The sequence below is a fragment of the Paramormyrops kingsleyae genome, chromosome 7 (genome assembly GCF_048594095.1).
Source record: "Paramormyrops kingsleyae isolate MSU_618 chromosome 7, PKINGS_0.4, whole genome shotgun sequence".
Taxonomy (NCBI): Eukaryota; Metazoa; Chordata; class Actinopteri; order Osteoglossiformes; family Mormyridae; genus Paramormyrops; species Paramormyrops kingsleyae.
Genome location: NC_132803.1, coordinates 9,173,577 through 9,197,500, shown reverse-complemented (window position 1 = coordinate 9,197,500; position 23,924 = coordinate 9,173,577). Strand labels below are relative to the sequence as shown.

At 43.2% G+C, this 23,924-nt stretch overlaps 3 protein-coding genes across 6 annotated transcripts in view; 2 read left to right on the top strand and 1 right to left on the bottom strand.

Moving 5' to 3' along the window:
• Positions 1–4,566, top strand: part of LOC111842210 (ras-related protein Rab-35-like) — an 11,105-nt gene extending 6,539 nt beyond the window's left edge. Inside the window, exons 4-6 of the mRNA XM_023808599.2 lie at positions 1,482–1,606; positions 1,723–1,847; positions 2,218–4,566. Coding sequence (XP_023664367.1) covers positions 1,482–1,606; positions 1,723–1,847; positions 2,218–2,349 — 382 coding nt within the window. The 3' untranslated portion in view covers positions 2,350–4,566. The remainder of the gene's footprint in view (positions 1–1,481; positions 1,607–1,722; positions 1,848–2,217) is intronic.
• Positions 4,567–5,267: 701 nt separating this feature from the next.
• LOC111842091 (BICD family-like cargo adapter 1) lies at positions 5,268–23,659 on the bottom strand. 3 transcript variants are annotated; one of them, XM_023808380.2, is made up of 10 exons: positions 22,010–23,659; positions 20,099–20,314; positions 15,176–15,292; positions 11,954–12,100; positions 11,323–11,496; positions 10,432–10,596; positions 10,127–10,270; positions 9,902–10,032; positions 8,301–8,421; positions 5,268–6,968 (listed from the first exon to the last, which is right to left on the bottom strand). In XM_023808380.2, the coding sequence occupies exons 1-10, from the start codon at positions 22,385–22,387 to the stop codon at positions 6,801–6,803; spliced, it is 1,761 nt and encodes a 586-aa protein (XP_023664148.2). In that variant the 5' UTR covers positions 22,388–23,659; the 3' UTR covers positions 5,268–6,800. The 3 variants fall into 3 exon arrangements, with proteins under 3 accessions (XP_023664148.2, XP_023664151.2, XP_023664150.2); XM_023808383.2 differs by having other exon boundaries at positions 11,335–11,496; XM_023808382.2 differs by having other exon boundaries at positions 20,099–20,311.
• Positions 14,714–23,924, top strand: part of cita (citron rho-interacting serine/threonine kinase a) — a 62,308-nt gene continuing 53,097 nt past the window's right edge. Inside the window, exons 1-3 of one of the 2 annotated variants that reach the window (XM_023808373.2) lie at positions 14,714–14,749; positions 15,181–15,326; positions 15,773–15,884. The gene's annotated coding sequence lies outside the window, so the exon portion shown is untranslated. Of the gene's footprint in view, positions 14,750–15,180; positions 15,327–15,772; positions 15,885–23,762; positions 23,894–23,924 lie in introns of those variants that run through there. The other variant, XM_072714217.1, reaches the window with a different exon arrangement.

The window sequence follows — 23,924 nt, the reverse complement described above, 5'->3', positions numbered from 1 at the left end:
AATTGGCGGCACCCATGGGGAGGTCTATGTTGCCGGGCTGGCCGTCCGGTATCCGGATGGACGGTAATTTAATGGAGAGTAATGGCAGCCATAATAAGTGTGGTGAGAGATTCATGGGGTGATAGGTCTCCATCCTCGCACGGCTTTGAGGGGCGCCCGCCGCGACCGCGTCACACAATCGAGACGTCCGGCCAGAGCGGAATCAGACTGCAAACAAGCAGCTCGCTGAAAGGTTCTTTGTTAGCCTGTTTGGCTGCCCTGTGAGGACTACCCAGCCCCCCCTCCCCAAGTCATCAGCAGCCACCACATTCTGAGGCGTGACTGAGCCTCCAAAGGGGGCTCTTTTCATTCCCGCTCGTCCTCTCCATCTCTCGGTTTTCATCGCTCACTAGGATGGCTGGGGTCCTTTTTCTTGCTTTCTAATCAGATTTCATCTTGCATGTCTGTCTGAACTTCCAGGCTATTCCAGGTGCTCCTTTGCTCTCTGCTGTCACCTCTGGATGTTCCTTTCATCCTTAGAATACGTATTTTCATTGCTATGAAAGGATCTTGCTCTAGGTTTGCACTCCTCTCTGGAGATCAGATGGTTTTCTTTGTTACTTTTGAGTGGTGTTTACTTAAATAGGTGTGCACTGCAGAATCATCTGTGACCTTGTGCCTGGCAGTGACTGTGTCACGTTTGATCATGATATGGATTTTGTTTCTTTTTCCTCATCTGGGCCTGGCCTGTTATTTAGCTTTTCCTTATCTACATATAAGACATTTAACAGTGTGTCTTGCTTTGAGCTTTCCCAATATCATCTGCTGCAGTGCAAGTTGTGGGTTTAATGCCTTAGGTTGAATGGCTAAATTAATGTTTTTAGCAATGTTTAGCTCAGTGGTGACCATGGGGATTTCAGCATGAGGCGTATGAGTTTGAATCTGGACATTTCACCATTATGACATGTAACTGTATAAATTATGACTGTAAACTAAAATGAACTGTATCCCATCGCAAAGAAACCTGCTAAAATGTATTCCTAACCCTCCACACATGGCTTCATTAAGTCTTTGTGGTTACTTTGCCGAGGGTCTTCCATAGATCTGCACTGCCAGACAGTAGATGATCCAGGTGCACACTAGGCCAGCAGGCAATTTCCAAGGGAAGACCTCGAACTAGAGGTTAAAAATGGGTCACATCCGAAACGGGAGAAAAACTGTTGCGCCCAGATTCACACTGTTGAAGCTTTCAGTGTCCAGTGCTCTAGCTCTTCCCGTTTTCCTTCTGTTGATATCTTAGCATCACTGAACTCGCTTCCAGTTAAGGTGATGTTTGTCCTTGGGTCTGCTGCTTCTTTACCTATTATATGTTATAGCAGAACTAGTTCATCTGCATAGGGAAGAGGAGGATGCAGGGCTGCAAAGTGTTTTAACATATGCACAGACTTCCAGTAGGCCCGTAAACCTTGCCAGTGACGTGTTTGTTATCTTGTTATTGGTAGCTATTACAGGGGAACCCATGGGGTCATTGTGGTTTATGACGTCACCAGCGCAGAGTCTTTCGTCAACGTGAAGAGGTGGCTGCACGAAATAAATCAAAATTGTGACAACGTGTGTCGAATATTGGGTGAGTCTTGCTGCTTTGTATGGGTGTTTGCAGGTGTTTTATTTATTGTTTATTTTCTTGTGTGGATGAAATGCTTCCCCCCACTATTAACTTGACTCTGTGTCATTTCTCACCAGTGGGTAACAAAAATGATGACCCCAACTCCAAGGTGGTAGAAACCAACGACGCCCAGAAATTCGCGGAGCAGATGGGCATCCGTCTCTTCGAGACGAGCGCCAAGGAGAATGTCAACGTAGAAGATGTAGGTTGAGTTCTGAAGTGAATCACTGAGCATGGAGGGAGATCTTGTGAGGATGGGGGTGTGGACACAGCCTGGAATGGAGTTTCAGATAGGGGTCTCTACTTGCCGTCAGACTTTCTTACTGCTGTTTCAGGTAGTTTGTAGATTGTTGACACCATTAACTGGTTTTGGGTTGTTTTTTAATTTTGTATTGTTACAGGAACTCTTACGCAGGCACCTTGTATATAATTCCCGCGTCATCCTTGCCCTGAAACCAATCTTTAAACATAGACATTTAATACGGAAAATTAGTTTAACCGCTTCGCTCTAATGGGCGAGAAAATAACCCGGCCTGTTTGCCTGGGGGGGGTCCCCCTGCCCTTCCCTGCAGATGTTCAATTGCATCACGGAACTGGTGCTGAGGGCTAGGAAGGAGGCGCTGGCCAAGCAGCACCAGCAACAGCAGAACGACGACGTGGTGAAGCTGAACAAGAGCGGCAAGAAGAAGAAGAAGTGCTGCTGATGGACAGAGGGAGGGAGGAGAGGGTGCAGCTGCAGCCGGCACACTGCCATGACACCTGATGAACTGAGAGAGTATAAATATATATATAAATACATTTTAAAAAGATTTAATAAAGAAATTATGGGGGGGAAAAAATGAAAAAAAAAATGGTGCAGTCCCTTTTGGACTGCGTCAATCATAAGGACTTGTACAGATTCACAAATGGACAGATTTTTATGCGGAGCAGAAGGATGTTTTATTTGGGAATCGCCACTTATTTAATAAACTGGTCCAGCTCCTGAACGTTCAGGGAACTGATGCAGTAGAGCCGCCCCCTTCGATTTTCACATCTTTTTGTTTCTGCCGGCATATCGTCGCTCTGTGTCTTGGGAGTGGTTTATTAATCTGCTGAATCTGACTCAGGAGGGGAGGGCCCATTCGCTCTTTTACAAGGGGGGGGGGGCATCGTAATACTTCAAATGTTTTTGAGCTTTGACATTCCTGTTACTTCCGTTTGTTTCACCCTGGTGCCAGCACATCATAAACATGATCATCTGTTGCTTTTTAATCTAAGGACAAAATGATTGTTTCTTCCATAGCTGGTGAAATTCCTTTTTAAATTCCCCCCCCCCCCCCTTGTTTTGCCAAATGGTCCCTCCTCCCAGTGTCAGGTGAAAGTGATAGTACCACTCGGCCTAGTCTGCACCTGCATATCAACAACAGGAGAATGACAGCCAGTTCGCCAGCAGCCAGCCAGCCCCTCACTCTGAACACCAGGCACAAAGGAGAAAGACATTTGTCTGAATTTTTAATTAGTACTTAAATAAAAAGAAAAACTAACAGTATCCTCATAAAATGGCACCACCTTCTCCTGGATTAGCTGAGGTCTCTTTTAGTCAACTGAGGACTGTTTGTTTTGGATGCCGGTAAATGGTGGTACCTGTTTCTGTGCTGAGTTATGCTGACTCTGGTTAGACTGAATGACACTGTACCCAGCTTCTGGCAGGTTCTCCCAAGCGACACCCCCAGGACTCTTGCGGCAAAGTCAGTCCTGATGTTCTGTTGTTGACGTACGGTCTGTACTTTTCACAGTTGAGGACCGTGTTTTAGAATTCATTTTTGGCATCTCGAGCTGCATATTTACGTCATGAATCTGCATAGCCTTGTATCGAGATTATTAAGCCGAGATTAATCTAAAATTTTAATGTTGCGCTGTACGCACGGTGTCCTCACGTTACCATGCTGATCTGCTTTTTTACTCGAGGTGAGATGCGCCCTTTGAGGCCCGTTGCCTGCATCTATGATGCATCGAGGCTGTGAGGCTCCGTGAGCTCGGGGCAGCCGTGGGAGCAGATGGCAGAGCCCCGCCTCGGCTTCTGGGAATGGCCTCGTCCATTTTGGTGAAATCATGGGGTCTGTCTAATCTCCCCCGAGCTTTTGTAAGCCATGCTTCTTTCCGTGACGTGTCGTCCGCTCACCCTGGTGACAGGCATTGTGGGCCTGGCGGCCAGATGCTTGTTTTTGCAGCTGTTAGCTGCAGTGCCCACTTGCAGCGTCTACCCTGAATCCATGTCAAGCTCTTACCAGTGTCACGACAGCTGGGAAGCTTTGTGAAATCGGCCCTCAGGACCAGCATCATTGGACTTCTCCATATGGCATGTACTCAATGGGGGACTGGATCAGTAGCCAGGGATTTGTTCAGCAAGGTGGATGCCTGAGGTGATGTGAGCAGTACAAAGAGCGGTAGCTCCGTTGTGTCAGGCTGTTAGAAATCTCCACCCGCCGAACACTAAGAGCCATTGTTTACAAGATGGTCGCCACCGGGCCGTGCTGGTGGCGCCGCTCGCGGCCGAACAGACGGGCCTCTGTGGATGACGTCTCTGCCCCCCACTCCAGGTTTAACTTGAGTTTTGTATGTCGTTACCGTTTCCGAAACGCTGGACCAAGTGTCAACCAAGCAGAGATCATGAAAACCCACGTGTGAATGAGATGGTTGCGTTGGAATACGTACATGAATGTTTGTATATATAGATATTTTTGTATATATGTTCCCTTTGACATTCACGTACATATTTATCTACACATAAACGTGCATGCATGTATGTGCACGTATAAGTGAATATAAGTATGTCAGAATTTTTCAGCTGTGGTTTACTGTACACTGGAGAATTAAAATGTCCCTTCGTTCCTTTCTCTGCCCCTTGAGTTTAATCGGTAGTAAACATTTTCCAAAATGTGGCCTTGTTCATTTTGACTGTTTGTGGCTTAAGCAGAGTGTGTGCTAAGTTTCAGCACAGCTACGGCTGCTTAATTTGCATTCCCTTTGTCAGTAGTTTTCCGCATTTCCGAAAACTACTAAAAAGCCTTAGCTACTGCACAGTGTGTCCATGCCACATTGCACAGCATCCCTTCAGGCAGTTACAGTATTATTTATCTGAGTATGTGGTGTTTTTAACTTTCAGTCTAATTCTTACAGGTAGTTTTTTTTGTTGTTGCAGGTAAACTCTTGAAACAAGCCGCTAATGTGCTAAAGCACATTATCTCTATGGAAATGCTCAGTAACGTTTAATATTACTTAACATTTTTAAGTGTATTTATGTCAGTCAGCAGTTTCCAACTCTACTCATTATGATATCAATGACCCACGAGTCCCATCTGGCCAGGAAAAAAAATGAGACATCAACACTTGTGTTGAGACAGCTTAAAATCCGGCTCTAGGCATTTCACTGCCTACAAAGGTCCGTTATTATTCTGTACCTTAGTGTGGCATTCTTGCAGAGATGTTTTCACTAATCACATGTTTGATAGGTCATTGCTGTCACCCCAAAATGTGCCGTGTAGATGGGTCAAAATGGAAGAGCAGCTACAAGCAGCCAGGACAACTATTTAATTAGCAGGGCTGGAATGGAAGACATGATGGACAAACTGGAGGAAGGAAGTCATTTTGAATACGTTTATTTTTATTGGTTGGTTAAACAGTAGGAGTATTAACAGACATCTTCGATAATGTTATACTAAAAATAACATTAGTTTTTGATATTTGATTTAAGGCCTTGCTAGCTCATTAGACCAAACAATATATTTAAACAGGTTGTCTGTTGTATTTATATTATATTAGAGTTGTAAGGTGACTGAAGAATGGGTTAAAATACCACCACCGTTGTATGACACCACAAGATGATGATGGTGATGAAGAGTCCTGTTGGATTCCTGTTGGAATACGGCCAAGAGGCAGGCGCAGTGCAAGCAGGCTCAAGCCCAGCTCATCAGCATTCAGCAGACCCGGCTGCTGCAGGGCAGGCTTCTGACAAAGGCATGCTGACGGGAGCTCAGCCGCTGCCGTGTCCTGCACTCTTCAGCGACGTTAGCATTAGCCGCCGATACTGGAGCTGGCGGTGGTGTCCGCTTTAGCTTTAGCGAGGAGGTCACTCAAAACATTTTGTCATGGTAGGTTTGCCGTGTCACTTGTTCTCTAAAACCATGCAGCTGCCCGGGGTGTAGCACTGTGGCTTTGGGTCTGTATGTGGGCTTTGCATTCCTGCTCCCTGTGTTTTCACCAGAGCCTCAGGCTTCTTTGCACAGTCCAAAAACACGCATTTCAGCAAACTGGCATCCAAATTGCCCGTAGTGTCTGCCGAGCCGTGGGGTGGCATCCAGGCCTGTTGTGACCCTAAATTAAGTGCTTATGGAAGATGGGTGATGCCAGGGATCTGGTCAGGTAAAGGGAGCTAACGGTGTTCCCCAGGACTTTTATTATCCTCTTCTTCACTAGTGCAGCTGTGCTGGGTGTTTTCCACAGCGGTTACATATGGCTGAGTGCGCCTTGCCCCCAGAGCGTCACACTCCGCTCTTGAATTGCTCAAGGCGTTCCTGTGGTCACATCAATGTCGTAATCATTCCAGTCTGACTGCCCTGGCAACTTTGTTGACGTGCTTCAGTGAAGGTTCATAAAACAGTGTCTCTGATCTCATGATGGCATAGTTAGAAAATGCTTCGGAATCCTATTTTTTTTTAATACTCTTTCACTTACACTTGCATTGGCAAAACAGACTTGCACAGGTTTGCTGGGTTATGGTGGCAGCTGGGTTCCCCTGTACCTGTGTGATTCAGCTCTCTGGTCTCTGCATACTGTTTAAACCCACACCCTCAGTGGGATTAAGAGTTTTCTTAGCTTATTTGTTGTATGACTGCAGCAGATGTCTGTTACATATTTGAACAGACAGGTGGCGCTCTGTGCACAAAAACTGACACTGGGGGTCCTGCTCCTGAACATGCAGCTTAAAGGGTGGATCCAGGGGCAGAGCTCATACTGGGCCCCCGCAGCTCCACCCATCACTGGGTGTTTAAATTCTACTGATGAGAATTAAGGAAAATCTTCCAGTTTGTGGCCCACACTATTCCAGGTTCATTATAATAGCCTCATATAGCCAAGATATTTAGGCTTATACCTCACCATATTCTCACAGAATGGTTCAGTTCTTCTTGAAGAACGAGAAGAGTTTCTTGTCCCCGTTCCCATGACAACGTGCCGCGGTTGACGCCAGTCTTGCGTTTCCACCAGAGAAGGAGTACGGAGAGACCCAGAACTCATCCTGGTGTTTGTCCATCAGCTGCTGATTGACGATCCTGAGCATGTCGTCCTGTGATGGGCCGGAAGGAGACATATGCACTAGTTAGCTGAGGATGAGCAGGAAGGCTGAAAAGTCATCCTGAACAGAGGCGGACATTTCAGGTCCAGAAAGTAAAAATCCAAACCAGGATTTTGTTTCAACCAACCAATTGAGCATAAAGAGTCACAGTCACAGAGTAGTGAATTATTTGCATGAAACAAAATCCTGGTTTGGATTTTTACTTTCTGGACCTGAAATGTCCGCCTCTGATCCTGAAACAATTGGCCTGCTAGTAAAATGACCATTTGGTCATTGTTGTTTGTTGAAATGGATGCCCGAACATGCAAGCTCTATATTAAGCCTAAATTGGCCTAAGAGGGCCCAGCATGGTTCAGAATGGTATGGAAAAGCACAAGATGGCGCTTGGTGGCTCAGCCCAATGTCAGGAAGGCAGTGAGGAGCAGTGACAGGGGGCAGCGGGGGATGTGCTACACCTTCACACACTCTCTGCTGTTAAGCACGTACAATCACCCCGCAGCTGGGTGGTGGTGGGGTTAACGCATCTAAATTTAAGCAGAGAAGGGGCTGTCTGACCCAGGCCCATTGGCCACAGGGCGAGTTGTTTGCCCATTACTGCTTCAGTCATTTTGGCAGCAAATGATCTCATTTGGTGCTGTAGGTGTCAGGTGGTAGGGATGTACAGTGCTTGGGTTTAGCTTTGGTTTTGGGTAAAATCAGGAGTCTTGGAACTGCATAACCAGAATACCAGAAATGTTTTTTGGCCAAAGATGTGAGCAAGAATTTGAGAAATTTCTTAACAGATAATCACTGTAGGCAAAATCTGAGTTTCTCTTTTGTGTTTTATTAAAACATTACGCAAATAAAATTAGCTTTACTATTAGCACTCATTCCAATATATTTTAAAATATATACATAAGTACTGGACTCCAGCCTTCCAGGACCAGGGACGAGCATCCGTGCTGTTTCATGCTAGAATGGTTTCCAGGCAACTGAGCCTTCACACGCTGAAGAACATGTGTAGTATGAAGAAATTATAGCAGCCAAAATGAGGCACTGGAGCAGCTGGTAGGATCACTGGCACAGTTCCTGATTTAAACTGCTTCACCTTAAAGTCACGTGTGAATACAGCCAAACTACACTGAGAAACCGCAACACTACATTATTTGAAATGCTTCTTCTGGGCCATAACATGGGAAATGCTATGCATGCTAATTTCCCTTACTTTCAGAAGTGTGGTTGATTTTCCCAGTTATCAGTTCAGTATCTAAGACACTTCCTTCAACATTTTTGTTGACCGATGTAGCTCTGCAACATGAGCTGTGATCTTCACACACGACAAACCTGCCAAGCCTCAAGCTGCTGTGAAAGGCTGAGTTTCTGATGGATGGCATCCAGCAGCTGACTGTTGAGGGACATGATGTCAATCTTGCACTGGGCCAGCTCCATCTCCATCGCATTCTTCCTGCAATGGAAAACGAAAGAGAAGAGATCTTTGTTGGGATAGCTTCCTTTGAGATGTCCAACTGTCTATGAGGTTAAGCCTGAGTGCTGCACTACCAGCTGCAGCAGAAGAACATTAGGCTGCTTTTACTTGGCCATCCCTGCTACTGATCTGCCCTTCAAGCTGTGGAGTGACATGGTTGTCATGCAACACACATTCTCAGTTCCAGACTCTGTGGGCAGCTGTCTGTTTTTCAATGGGAGGAAGTGGCTGACGGTATGAAAATGTCAATTTGTGTAGACCCTGCATAACGGGACACAGCTCAGTTCCACTACCACTCCTGGCTGTGCTCCAGGGTTAACGCAACTCAGCTCAATCTCTATGCTGAAACTGATTCAGCCCAGTCTCATGGCCTAATCAGATAAATGGCCTGTTTACTATTGGTTCAAGAATGCCTGCTTTGTTTTTTGAATCCATGCGAGGTTTGCCTGAGATGGAATGTAGACAGACATTACAGATATGGACAGTTTCTTTTTCAATCATTGAGCAAACCACTGCCATCTGGGTCTTTTTTTTCCAAAACTGATGAATCTCAGAGATTAAAGGCAATTTTATGTTAGGCTAAAGAAATGAAGACAGTTCAAGTGTTTCCACCAAGCCCTCACATCTAAAGAGTTTGGGGCTGTGGCAAGTGGCCACCAGATGAAATGGCCAGTCCATAACTTAACAATCAGTATCATCATGATCCTGTAGTGGTTAAGTGACAAACGGATGTATAGCTTTAATAGTATATTGTCCATTATACTTTATATAATTACATGTACAATGCAAAAAAATCCAAATGTGCAAAGTGTCCTAAGAGAGAAAGGCAGAAATCATTCATTCTTACAGTGCGAGATGTAAGGACCTGTTATTTTCAAATGCACAAAGCTGTTTTTGCAACACAGAAGAAAAGCAATGGAAAATGCACCTATAAATTAGGAAGTATATATATATATACTTTTTGTGCCCTTGCTTCAGTGACTCCACAAACTGTTTGCGTAACAGTGACAGCGGGAATTATACGTTTTTTTCTTCTTGTCAGCTACATACCACAAACGGTAAACCATCTCTGAATACTTCCATATTTTATATTAAATAATATAATAATATCATAATAGTCTTCAGTATTCCATATCCGGAAATACATGGTTGCAGCAATAATAATAATAATACATCACATGCTACCAGGCTGGATACTGAAATTGACATTCATGATGTGGGTTTAATTTACTGTTTGGAGTCTACAGTGAACAGAAGACCACAGTGATGCTTTGACAAAATGTTAGGACTGCTATTTCATTCCAGCCACAAGGGGGAGCTTCGCACACATTTTACATTCATATCTCATGGACGGTCAGCATGACCAGTGAGAATTATATAAGAAGTGTAGTCCCATAATGTGGGGGGTGCTGGCAAAAAGTGGACTGCAGCAGGTGCAGGGTTGTGTCTGATGTCCTACTTGGCAACTGCATCGTCTCGGTCTCGTATGGCGCTCAGCAGTCGCTCCCCAGGTTCCCGGGCTTCTGCCAGGGCTCGCAGACTCCCAGCTTCCTCCCTCACAGAGCACAGCTCTACAGAGAGCAGCGCCACCTGAAGGTGAAACAAGGATTCATCCAACAGACATGCGCAATGAAGGAAAGTCAGGCCTGCATCAACTGGCATGCTGTGGCAGAGGTGCACTGACCTGACTGTGAAGTTGCAGCACCTCCTGCTGGCTGCTGCAGAACCTCTCCTGCTCTTCCTTATAACTCTCTCTGGATCCCTGCAGCTCTTCTCTTAGTCTCCTCACCTGGTCCTCCAGCACCTCCTCATCACAGTGCGGTGAGATCTACACACAAGCACACATGGTGTCCATCTGCAAAGTTCTAATCGCTCTTAAATGACCACTTACAGATTTGTCGGGAAGGACATAAATGTTGCGTTATCAGTGAGTGTAATTTGACAGGTGAGTCATGTACAGAATTAGCAACTGATCTTCCAAATCGGCACCGTGGACTCTGCGCTGTCCAGCAGGTCGCCATGGAGACCGGTAGCAGACGGGTCCCTGGCTGTCAGGGTGTTGCAGGACAGTATGGGCTCCATGGCGTTGCTGCCTCGCAGGTGCAGGTAGAGTGAGCCCACCTGGCAGCGGGTGTCAGGCAGCCTGGAACGCAGCTGTGTTGGTGGCAGAGAAGGGGGGGCAAAGCCAGGTGTTAAATACCAACCGCAAGACATTCACTTTACATTGACTCATAATGTTAAGTACCTGCAGAGAGACTCTTGAACAAGCTTCCTGTGTTTGAAACCAAGGTTCTCCAGCTGGGCACGACAAAGCCTCTGCATATTTTTTAGTCTGCCTACACATTAAGCACTTGACTGTGGAAATTATTATGCTAATTAAATGAATATAGCCTTTCCTCTAAATACTGATTCTGTAAGACTGTTACAGAGTGGGAAAGCATGCACACAGATTATGCCGTTGTTTTACTGTGCTTATTTTATACTGCTTACATCTCTTTCAGTGTGCGTGAATGTGTGTGTTTTTTTGTGTGTGTGTGTTCATGTGTGTTTTGTCTGTGTGTAGGTCTCTGTGGGTCAGATATACATTACATTGTGGGGATCAAATGTCCCCACGATGTAATAAAAACCTGTACTTTTGACGTTGTTGGGGACCATTTTTTTCATTCCCCACAAGGGGAAATTCAACTTTATAAAAAGCTGTGACTGCAATTAAAAAGCAAAAAATTCCAAAAGTCCTGTATTTTGTTCGGTTGCTTATGGTTAAGGTTGGAAATGGGAAGGGGCTTAAGGTTGTCAATGCTGGGATTAGAGTTTTGCCCATAGAAATGAATGGACGGTCCCCATAAAGATAAGAATTCAAGTGTGTGTGTGTGTGTATACCTCAGTGCTAACCTGGTTCTCCTCTTCCTCCTCCCGCTCCATCTCACATTGGAGGCTAAACGTTTGTGAGTCTGGCTCTACAGAGCTCCCCTCCTGGTTCAGCTCCTCCAAGTGCAAGTCGAGCTGCTGGCGGGAGACGCGCACCTCCTGCAGGTCCAGCTGGCTCTGCCGCAGCTGTGGGGTACAGCAGGGATCCTCCGATCAGACAGCTGGCACATGGGAAGGAGCCCCATCAGATGCCCTAATACTGTCATATCAATCGGCCAATACGCCAACCCCATTCTTCCGTCCCACTAACCGAATAAAATAGACAGTTTGTTGTTGTATGAGCAAATACTCTACAGTTGGAAACTTCTGAGCAGAATAGAACAGTCTATGAAACGGGCTTTATGTTCTGCAGGTATAAGCAAAATGGCACTTCATAAAGTTATTATAGTTTTTATTGTTTGGTGGAATTCTAAAACATTCGAATTTTGTATGTAAAAAATAGCCGTATATAATCATCGGCTAAAATATCTGTTTCTGAGCAGAATAAAGTTAGGTGACTACTTTTAAATTCAAGTAAGGCAAAAAAATATAACCTCCAAAAATATAACTTTTTTTGCACATTACTTGCAAAAAAACACATTACTTGCAAATCCTTTTCACGACAGTTCTTCTCGAGCGCGAGCGCCCGCTCGTGCAGCTCGTCCACGGCCGCGTGGAGCACCTCGTTTTCCCTTCGCACGGCGTTCATCCTCCGCTCCAGCTCTCTCTTTCTTTCAGAAAGACACCGTATCTAGGGGAAGAGTAGGCGGGGTGTGTGAAAGTCCCTTATAATTGTGGAACGAATTAATTTTCGTGATACGAGGCATGCTGGGTCAAACACAGAGCAGGCATTTTGAAAGTGTTGCTGGTCTGATGGTAAGACAAATTTCTAGAATATATTAAAATGCCAGCAAAAAGTTTGAGTCCTCAGTCACTAGCGTAAAAAGAAGAGGCGCTGCCTTCTTGGAATTAAAAAGGAATCCGTTGAAAAGAAATGACCATCTCACCAGTATTCCAGTCTTCTCGTAACGTTTGACTGAGGGAATCGGCGAGATCCCGCCCGTGGATTACGAGTGACCTATCCTCCCCCGACATTTTTTTGGAAACATTTATGTATGGCAAGATACAGATTTCAGCTATAGAGAAAGCTTGTAGCTTCATTTTATTTTTGTGCGGTTGAATACTGCTCTGTATTTCCCTCTCTTTTTAACACAGAAATGCAGTTAAAAGGCATTTCAGTGATTCCTCCTTGCTACTATAACCAACACCAGCAGGTATGTGTGTTGACAGGAGCAAAGTGTAAAAACTGGCCCAAAACACTTCAGGTCCAACTTATCATTTCTCTGACCAGAAATGTGACTGTTAAGTATTTTTCCACAAATATTAAAGATATTTATTATGCATCGTTTTCTATCCTAGGATATCATTCTTATTTTTTTTTTTGCCAAAATATGCCTTGTTATTTATCGTATTTATTTTTTTCAACTGCACTGGAATTATTCATTGAAATGCGTTTAAGCATTCTTTGGCTAAAATATTGGTCAGTTTCACCTTCAATTTTCTAACAGAAGCCTACAAAAAACCCCACTAAACTAGGTACCAAAATAATGTTTTTCCACAAGATTTATAGTGAAATCCCACCATCAACAGTGGAAATCTGCTGTACAAATGAAAGTGAGGCCCCAACTCATCAGATCAGGAGGTACTCCAATAGCCATGTCTCAAAAATGTGTTTTGTTTTGTGTGTGTTTTTGTTCGGTATCAAAATAAAACATTCTGACTTTGGTCAATTTTCAAATTTTTCTTTCTGGTACCAACTGGTGCTTGTTAATCTCAAGTGTTTTAGATGCACTTTAATTCTTTATTTTTAGTCCTGCATTCACAGGGAAAATTGTGGTTGGTTACACATCACTGGCATTACAACTGAGTCTGGTTTTGAAGACACTTCACCTCACAGATTGTTCGTTTCTAAGGTTCTGGGTTGTAGAAGATGTAAGATGAATATGTTTTTGTAAACCAACCACTATTTAAATGAACGATGGTGACGACTGTAACCAGGACCAGAACATTGACATGGTTCTGCTTAAGTTGGAGGATCTTATCAGTAACAGGTTCTCAAACGGCAGCAGTTACTGGCTTCGTTTGTCTGTTGAGTGACTGGGGGCTAAGTTGCCTCGGTTTCTTGCTCGATGTTCTGTGATACACGCAGCATGAAAAGAGAGCAGAACTGCTACCAAACTGTGAGCTGATGAAGTTTTGCTATCTGGGACATGGGGATGACATTGCTGACATGAGAGACAGATTTGCAATTCGATATGATTAACAACTGGGAAGGAAATTTAGAGAAAAGCATAGCTGTAAGTTATACTTATTAATCATTATGGACAATGACATGCGGCAGATGATTGAATCTGACACATACAGAGCGGGAGACATACAGCATGTCTTTCTGATGGATGTGCAGTTGAGTCTGGATGAATCTCATCCCTAGCAGCACTCAGACAATCCTTAATCATAAGCTCATGCAAAGCCAGTGGAGAAACCAGTCCATCACAGAAAGGCTTACAGGCATACAGATGGACCTTTTTCTGCTCCATTTAAGGACAGAAATATGGTGCATGGTGCGCGTACAAGGACACCCGTGGAAAGGAAACGCTGAAGTGGAGTTTGAGATGATTTGACCACACTCTCCTATTATTAGGATCATTTCATGCTATAATGTTTCCGCCAAACCCCTGTATCTCATGGGACCAGTTCCAGTGGGTCACACAGAATGTGGTTAAAAATATTTTATTATTACGTATGATTATACATTTTATATGTATAGCGTTTTTCTCTGTTTTTATTTCAGGTAAATTAAAGATTCCTATAGTGTTGATGTTGGAGTGGGCGGAACACCGGTGCCATAGTCATTACCGGTGTGATTATATGGATTTGCAGTAGGCCTATACCGTTAACACTGTGATAAGTCAACAGCCTTATTAAAAAAAAATAAAGCGCTTAATTTTCTTCAAAGCTTCAGTTGTCATCTGAATACTTGTCCTTATATAGTTTATGGAACCGGTTTATCTGCGTTGTGAATTTTTAACACACTCTGACGTGGTGTGGCGATATCAAATTAACAAATTCAAAATAAACCTATTTTGTGTAATTATACACATTAAACAAAACGACATGGTTACATATACATGTAACAGCAAATTAAAAAGTAAAACATTTGCTAAATCAGCATATATATGTGCCGCTGCCATAATGCAAGTTGCCTGGTAAAAGTCACAATTGCCCAATTAACACTAGACCCGCCCTTTTCCCATACCAATGAACGTCAAACTCCGTTAACCTCCAAGCCTGTCGTACTTCGGTACTGCTGTGTCTGCAGCGGCTGCTCTGTCCTGACATGGTAACGCTTCAACATTTTCAAACACAGTATTTTATAAAATGTTGGATGAGCGGACGTAGCTTATTGGTGATTTTATGTTCGTCAAAGTTTACGTTTTTTAAACTGTACAACTGAATAACTGTTTCAAGTTAACTCTCACGCATCTGGCTTGACGCACTTTCGCTCACGCCAGAAATATGTGTGCAGACTTGTCTCGAATTGAAAAACTAACGCCAGCCAGCTGACCATTTGAACTGCAAAATACACTGTTTTCAGCTGAAGCGGTTTGTCATTTCATTTGCTTTATTAATCCGAAAATGATAAAATATGAGAAAGCATTACCTATGTAGGTATAAAGGGCGCGAGCTGATTACAGCACGTTGCGACACCCACTACAGGACGAAACATATGCTACAACAGGAATAGGATTCTTAAAAATTTTCTCACCTCAGCTTGTAGGCTTTCAAGACGAGAAATGTGCTGATTGATGGAGATGTTCTTCTTCCTGAAGTCTTCCCGCAGCACCTGGACCTGGGTGGACAGCACCCTCTCGGCTTCTGTCGCCTAGAAGAAAGTGGTGTGACTGTGTGATATAGAGGTAAACTCAGCAGCAAGACACCAATGGCTGGGAAGAGCAAACGACATCCCTGGCAGATTGCTGGCTTAGTGTACGGCCTATCCTCCGACACTTTTAATTTCAATTGATCATTTTGCCAAAACATTCTATCGTCCATTATTAAATGGACGTGTAACTGGGTTGTCCAAGCTACTTACATTTGGCTGTCAACCCCAGTTGTATCATGAATGGCCCAGTATGATCACTGTGCAGATTTATTTTTGCTGCTGTTTCCCTCACAGTGGGTCAGAATTTAGAATATCGGTTGACACAGTCTGTTAACCTACAGGGCTGGGTTGCCCTGAACCACTCTTGAGAAAGGATTAGTAACTGGATGTCAGGTTGTGATGTAAGATGTACTGTAGCAGTGTGGGCTATTGTGGTGCCACTCCCTTAAAATTGATATATTAATCTGTCTGGGTACACAGATCCACAAATCAGCGAGATGGCACCTGAAAATTCAACAAAAAGCATAGGGATCATGTCTTGTTGAACTGATTCCAGCAGTAGCAGTCAACTCAAAACTGCCTGAAGTTTCCAGTAAGTAAATCACAATTAAAATCAACAAATTTTTACATAATCCTGCTTTGTAAGGAAAGAGAACTTTCAGAGAGAACATCAGGGGCTTAAGGACAGGGGAGGAGTGGATTCTTAACGCTCCTCTGCAGAAACACCTCAAGCCCCATTTCCCCCACGCTTCGGAGTGCTTTGTATGCAGGAGTTTGGGCGAAAGACCAGCTGTGAACCCAGGCCCACTCCATTGCAGTTGGTAGCCTTATTAAGGGTGACCACTGCGGCCCCCTCCCCTGGTGTAAGCAGCCCATGGGCACACAGACCTCCACCAGTGCCACCATAGGTGACGGGTGTAGTGTCTCACACATGCATCTGCGTTCCTCAGTGACACTCCGCCCGGCCTCGCTGATCTCAGCAGCACATGCTGTGTCTTCCCAGTTGCGGCTTCTGCACTTACTTCGCATCGGCCAGCCCCCTCAGTCATGATTTCGGTTTCACAGTCATTTGCCTGCCTTTACCTGCACATTAATTTCTGTGACTCCTGGCCACAGAAGTCCACTTCCTACCTTTAAGTACAATAAGCACTCAGTGCTCAGTCTTCACAGTTATTTAACTGTGGCCATTTTTAGCTTGGTCATATTCATTAAATGTGCCCGATAGCTAGTTGTAAATTACAACGTCTTTTCTACATACTAGTAATTGGCATCACCTCAGTCAGTAATCTCAGTTGTAAAATCTCACAAAAAATTCAAATAAATGCTAATTGTGCTTTTTAACAAAGATCCACTTTTCTGAACATTAACTTCTTTGTATTCCTCATTCTGTGTATGAATTTAACACCAGTACATTCTTTTAATTTAGTCTTATTTTACACATAACTTTATTTCCTCGTATGCTGTTAATGCAGATAAACTTAACTACCAATCTTGGCTGCTGATTGTACGATACTGGATCAGACCACATTTTAGTCCCTCCCCCTGAAAGGAAGGTCTAGTGTTTTTGCAATCTCTGCATTAGCATATGTAAGACTGCAGTCTCTGTGGCTGCAGTCAGTGCGACTGCATGCTGTTCTTTCTTGTATGGTTCTAGCAGCAGCTGTCTCCGTGGTAACCCCAGATCTGAGTCCCTCTTTTATTAAGAATTATTTTGTAGAATCCAAAATTGGATAGTGCATGGTATTCTATGCTTAAATAATAATTTTATAATTGCAGAATTTTAAAACTATGTATATATCTAATATTTAAAAACAGATTTAACAGTGATAAACTTCTTTTTATACCAGTAATCATTAATTTTTTGTGTTATGATGACAAATTATAGCTGAGATAAAATAAGAAGCAGACAAAATTTTCTACAACAGTGTATTCCATGTTTTACTTGAGAGGTGTATTGTCCCAGCATGCCGGTTGGTTACACTGAAAAGGAAGAGCAACCTTTAATACTAATGAGCAGACTGCAGAGGCAGTGTGGCTTGGTCTTACCAGCATAGATACAAAAGGAAAATGACTTCTGAAGTCACAGCAGCATCACAATTCACAGTGCTTTACAGCAGGATTAGCAGGGTAACGCTGACTAACAAAACATATGCTTATATGTATGTTCTGTGTTTTTTCCGGTTTTTGTCCTTTATATTCCTCAATCTTATAATTCATTTTAAACAGAAATATTTTGTATTGGCAACTGGTAAAATATATCATTTTGGGGCTGTAGAAGTGTGTTTATATGCGTCTTGAGATTTTAAAATGATTTTGGTGAATTGTGTTGACCAAGTGAAACGGAAAATGAACAAACCTGTGACCCAATTTATTGATTGTCATAGCAACAGGAGCTGCATGACAAGGGTCACAAAAAATTGTGATCTGGTGTAATTGTTTCACTTAAATTCCGACTAGCTATTGGATTATAGCAACATGCACATACAAACACTGAGCATTCAGTGTGACAAATATTAGGAATCCTATTTCTAGAACAAAAACATCCAAATCCAAATTTATGTGATGTTGTTTTATAAAAAATAAAAAAGGCACTGTAGCCTCAGACCTCCAGGGAGAGGGTTTGAATCCTGGTGTTTGTAAATTGCTCATAGTGTATATGCCTTGTGATGGACTCGGGTACCATCCAGAGTGACCAGTACTCCATTGCATTCCTGGATAACTGATAAATGGATGGTATAGGCCTGTATTAACCCCTGCACATGCATAAGTCCATCATGCATGCAAAATATAGACAATTTGACACACCTGATCAGCAAAGTGTGAAAAAAGTAGAGCCACAATGATAGTAGTTTATAGATGTAAATTTAGTTTAATGAAAGCAAGCAAATAGTTTATATATCAAATCCATGCACCAGCTTTTCACCTCTTATTTTTTGCTGTTTAATTTGCCCATTTGATACTTAAGAAACCATTCTAAATATCTTGGGAGCTGATCAGTTATGTGGCAGCGTACAAGAACACAGCAGGATGCAGGTAATGCTACAAGCACGGCTGGTTAGATATATCTGCAGATAGCTGAAAATCTCCTTTCCTCATACCGATTGGCCAGATCAAACCCACAGCACAAAGGTTCGGTGCGGCTGGGTGTACATGTGGTCCGTAGCCTTCAGCAAAAACAGAGCGGGAAGTATTTCAGATTGTGGCTAATCTCCTCTCTGCTGTGTCCTTCAGTCTATGTGCTGGCTGGCTGTACAGATCAGACCGGGTGGGTGACTGACAGAGAGCATTTTCTGAGCCGCTTCCCATCCACATTACCTGTGGGTTACTTGCAGCATTTAATTATTCACACAGGCTGTTTCTGTTGCCGTGTCGCCGTTTTAATTGCTCAGTGCCTCTATTGTGTATTGTGTTATTGTGATCAAATCATTAACATCAACTCAATAAAAAGCCCACACATAGCCTGGCATTTAGAAAAGCAAAAAAAAGAAGGTTAATAAAACCATTTGGCTGTGCTTCAGGGTTTTCCAGGGGCTGTAGTGGTCAGAAGTTGTACTCGTTATGGTTATTAGATACTGCCCTTGTTTCTGCCCCTGTTCACATTATGGGAGTGAGCTGCCAGCTGGGCACCAGGTCTTTTGAAAGCAGTACCTGTCTGGTACTTGGGTTTCTGTGGCTCAGACAGGTTTATTTTCTTGTTTAGGAAGGTGCAGCGTGGGTGAGGATGAAAACAAGCCCCAGCTTTCTGTATCAGAGAACAGTGTAGTTCTCAGTGAGGGATTTCATTAATCAGGCTATGCGATCACTCTGTGAATTAATTAATTAGCATTCATATACCTCAGTACCTCAAATAAATACCAGTGGAGTACAGTACTGTATGAAATATAATATATATGAAATATAAAACTATATTATAAACATAATAAAAGCTGGCTTTGCGATGTTAAAACCTCTCCATTTCATGTCAAGTATTCACAGAGAGATTTGTTTAATCCTAGTGAGGCCAGGATATATGGTTGTCCTTAGGAAACGACGGCCAGTGCAGATTATCGGACAGTAGCCCAGACAGCTATTTCTCGGAGAGGTCTCTTAGGGTTCGAATTCAACTCATTTTTGTCCACTTAACAGAGCCATTGTGCCAGAATCCAATAGATTACTCAATCTGTGGAGACAGTGGCATCCAGTAGCGGTCAAATGTGTGCAATATAGTTATATTTATTTGAGACAGATAATTAACTGAAATTTTGTTTACGTTGATCAAATATAGCCATTTTGACTTGGTCACTTGCTGATATATTCCTGACTGCTTAACATGTTGCGTGTACGTGTGTTTGTGTGTGTTGCTTAATGGAACAGGAATCCCACCTGAGTATCTCTGGAGTAGTGATTCCCTAAGGTTAATGTAAAGGCAAAAACAGGCAAGCAAACTGGCCTCTACGAAAACAACACATAAGGCAGTGTTTAAAATTAAAATACTGCTGCTCAGCTCTGCAGCACCTGGTTCTCCCAGAAGGACATTCCCCTGTCTGTATGTCATTAAGCATGCATATATTAGGTGCGTTAGGAAACAGCTTTCTGCTTACCTCAACAGAGCAAATACCTGGCTCACCACGTAGTGCATCAGCAGCGTCGGCCCTATGTTTGATCCAGCAAGTAGCTGTTCTCCCAGCTGCGCAGGTCCAAAACGGGGCCAGAGTGACCCCATGACCTGGACACTGCGCCATAAGCTACTCTGTGACACCTTTGTCACCTTAATCACACCACAAATCCCATCATCCCTCCTCACCAAGTAAGCCGTAAGGTACTGACCCTGCTCAGCTGTTCCAGCAGCTTGTGGTTCTGCTCCAAGAGCTCGGTGACAGCCTGGTTCTTCTCGCGGTCCAGCTCACGGGCGCGGGCCTGCTGGAGCTCCAGCTTGCCCTGCAGCTGCTGCAGGTCCATCTCCAGCTCGGCCACACGGGCCTCCCACTCCCCCTGCCTGGCCTCCAGCCGCCGCCGCAGCTCGTGCCGCTCCTGCTCCGTCTGCTGGGGGCAGGAGAGAGCACTTGGAGATAAGGAGGAGCCAGTGGAAGGAAGCATGATTTTGAGTGTGTCCAGAATTATGTAGTATAATTAATACGAGTGGCCTAATTGAAGGTGGATGGATTGTTCAGCAGGGAGATAAAATGAAAGCAAATGGCATTAATTAGAAGATACATTAAGTGCATTCTGCAACCACAACGCAGTATCATGGCCTGAAGTAATGGAGCCACAACAGCAAATGGAAATGAGGTGAATATACACCCAGTACTGGTCTAAAGCTATAATGCAGTGAAAGAGTGATGAAGTGAACTTCACAAACATATCATGCCTTGGTGGTTGTGGCCTGCGTGATCTCCCACTACCGCTGAGAACTATTGAGTGAAAAGTACAAACCTTGCCCAAGTACAGTATAGTGCCCTTCACAATGGAATGCCAAAGAGCACTTAGCAATTATAAAGCACAAAATAAGAACAGTTGTATTGCTCCTTTGGAACTACACAAGAATATGGATTTGCAGTGATGTGGTTTTAGCCGTGAGATGTCAGATTTTGTCCATGATACAGACTGATGGCATTTTTGATTTTCCATATGTCCAGTGAGCGATTATATAGAAACGGCGACGATATAGCGATTATATACACTAAAGAGCATAGGTTGCCTTTTTCTTTATTGTTTCTAGTTGTAGTGAGAAAGGTGCTGGACAAAGATTTAGATGATAGTTTTGAGGAACTGGTTAAATAATGTAGTGCAGATAATATGAGACTTACAGAGAAGTCAAAGAGATGATGCCTGAGATGGAGCTGTGTGAGCTGTTTGTGAGTCTGGATTTAATTGCTAAAGTGAATGGATTTTTCTCACGTAAAATACATTACGGACCTAGACAAATACCCAAGAAAAGTAGTACCTATTACCTAGGATACCGCTTTTCTTGAGGATCTAAAACAGGGGTCTCAAACTCCAGTCCTGGGGGGCCGGAGCCCTACACAGTTTTTGGTTCACCCTCATTTAACACACCTGATTCAACTCCTTGTGGATATTACATTACATTATCATTTGTGGTAGAACAGGGAAAGAACTAAGCTACACAGGACTGGAGTTTGAGACCCCTGATCTAAACGAATCTTGAATATGTTCAAGATAAAAGTCTAATTTCGGTCATTACCTAATGTAAAGGGTAAGAAGGAGAATCTGTGCGTAATGGGACATGGGATGACGTAACCATAACTACTACTACGTACATTTAGATGGTATTTTCCAAGCTGACGTGTATTAGGTGTTGTTGGATTAATAGGTAATTGCACAGTGTATCTCGTGGCAGATACACTATGGCCAAAATTGTGGAAACACTTCCAATTTTTAGAGGTTGCATAACTTTAACTATTGCTCCAGTCACTTATTTAATCGTCCAATGTATATTTGTAACTTTCTTCGGTTGTTCATAAACATTACCGCCAGTATTCATGTAGTAATTTTTAAAGCGTAATGTCAAAAATGCTATATACGTGTTTCCACAATTTTTAAGTAAATATATGAAGTAAATATAACCAGCATGATACATTTTAATAGGTGGTTTGCAACTATAAACTATTAACTAACTTAGCGTAGCCTACTCGCTTAAGCAACTTTTTAACCAAGCTTAATTATGCAAGTTTTAAAAGGACTGCAGATAGGGAATACATAAAAAAACATTTATTTTACCTCTAGTCTTTCATTAAGGTTTCTGTGTATGTTTTCATATTGCTTAGTCAGCTCTTCGTTTCGCTCCAGTAATGTTTTCCCAATCTTGGCGGCCAAGATTAAATCCTTTTCTTTTCGTCGGAAGAGCGTCAATAAGTTGGTTTCCAGACCGGATAAATCTGCAGCTTCTCCACAGTCGCCAATAAGCAAGTCCAGCTCCTGTTCCAGCTCTATATCCAGATCACTACGGCTGGTACAAGGGTACGAGCGCCCCCGGAACACAGCCGCCTCCCGGGAGGGTCCCTTGTCCTCGGGGGGCTCCATACAGTCGCTATCCAGCTCCCACGGTGCTGAAGTCTCGCCGGCGTTAGAGTGCAGGTCAAAGAAGAAAGCTGACATAGCCGAGCTGGCGGATAAAATAAACTCAACAGAGCTAATTTAACTCAACTGTAACATGCTCTCACGACGTATACGCGCCCCTCTCATTTGATTCGAGTTTATTAACATAGGAATAATTGCAAAATAGGTTTTTGTTCTTTTTTATAATTATTACGTATAGGCTATTTGATAACACCGCTAATATAAGTACTGCAATGCACTGTAATTACTATTCGCCGAGGTATTGTACTGTATATCCTACGTAAAAATAAACTATATAAAATAAACCATATAACTTTTAATATGGCAGTCCGCGGGAGGTAATTCATTTCGAGCCCTGGAAGTTTCCCATATTCGCTGTCTTTTACAAAGGAGGTATTTACAGCCCCGTCCCTTATGAGACGTGAAGAATGAAACATGCGACTGAAGCGCTGCCCGCCTCCGTAGCCATAAGCCGCCCCTAAGCTTCCAGCGTCACACCATTTTAAATTAGCCGCTGCTGGCCTGGCCTCTTGGAAGGGGATTTAATCTGAGCTGGACAAGCGGACACGGTTTTCTGTAATATGAGATGTCACAAAATAGTAAAATATTACCAGTTTCTTATTTCTAGGAAGCAACTTCACCTCCGGTGTTAAAACTTTAAAAACCTATTTAGTGTGGGAGTTGCCCCTACCCTTAACTTGGAGGCGGCGAAGCTCTTCTTAAAAAGTTTTCTTTTGGTTAGATTATTGAATGGATTTTACACGGTTACACCCAGCATGTTGGCAGATTTCTTTTTCAGATAAATATAGCCTAGCTAAAACAAACCGTTTTACTTCAATGAAACATGGGCGATCGTTTCAGCGGTCATCATATCAGAACTTCAGAAGACAACGCGAAAATTGCAGTTGAAATGTATTAGTTTAACAATCTGATAGCAAAATATTTCATTTGCCCTCCCTCCAGTGACCTAAACCCTTAATTTTACTCATTACCCCTCTGCCTACTGAGAACTCTATAAAACGGTAGTTGGCACTGCCGGTGGCAAATAGCATGGCTACTTTAAAAAAATCATGACGCGTAGTCATGTCGCATATTCTCCTTTAATGGCACTTTCATGTGTTCATGGCACAAAGTAAATTTACCACAACCTTTCAAAACACAGGGATGCGCTTTACGGTCTGCCTCGTTTTAATTGTATTTGTTTAATTGCAATTGTCGCCAAATAACTAGGTCACGGGCTGCTTCTCACTAGGTGACCGTTACGGCCGTTAAGTTATTTGAAGATATAGTTTATCCATCCTGGTGGGCTAAAGAAGTGAACGATCTTATAAACTGCCAACTGAAAGAATATATATATTAATACATTGCAATTGTGATATCAAGAACGCGGACCATTTCGATTTCAAAGTAACACCTGCATCATTCATTTTGTAGTTATAGTATTTACAGTACTTAGTTTCCTTTATTAAGCAGTTCCCGGACAGGTAAAACTCCACCTTAGCAACGAGCGGGGATATTTTAGGCTACTAGCGCCACCTGCAGAGGGTAGGAAATTAAATAGCATGTTGAATAGTAT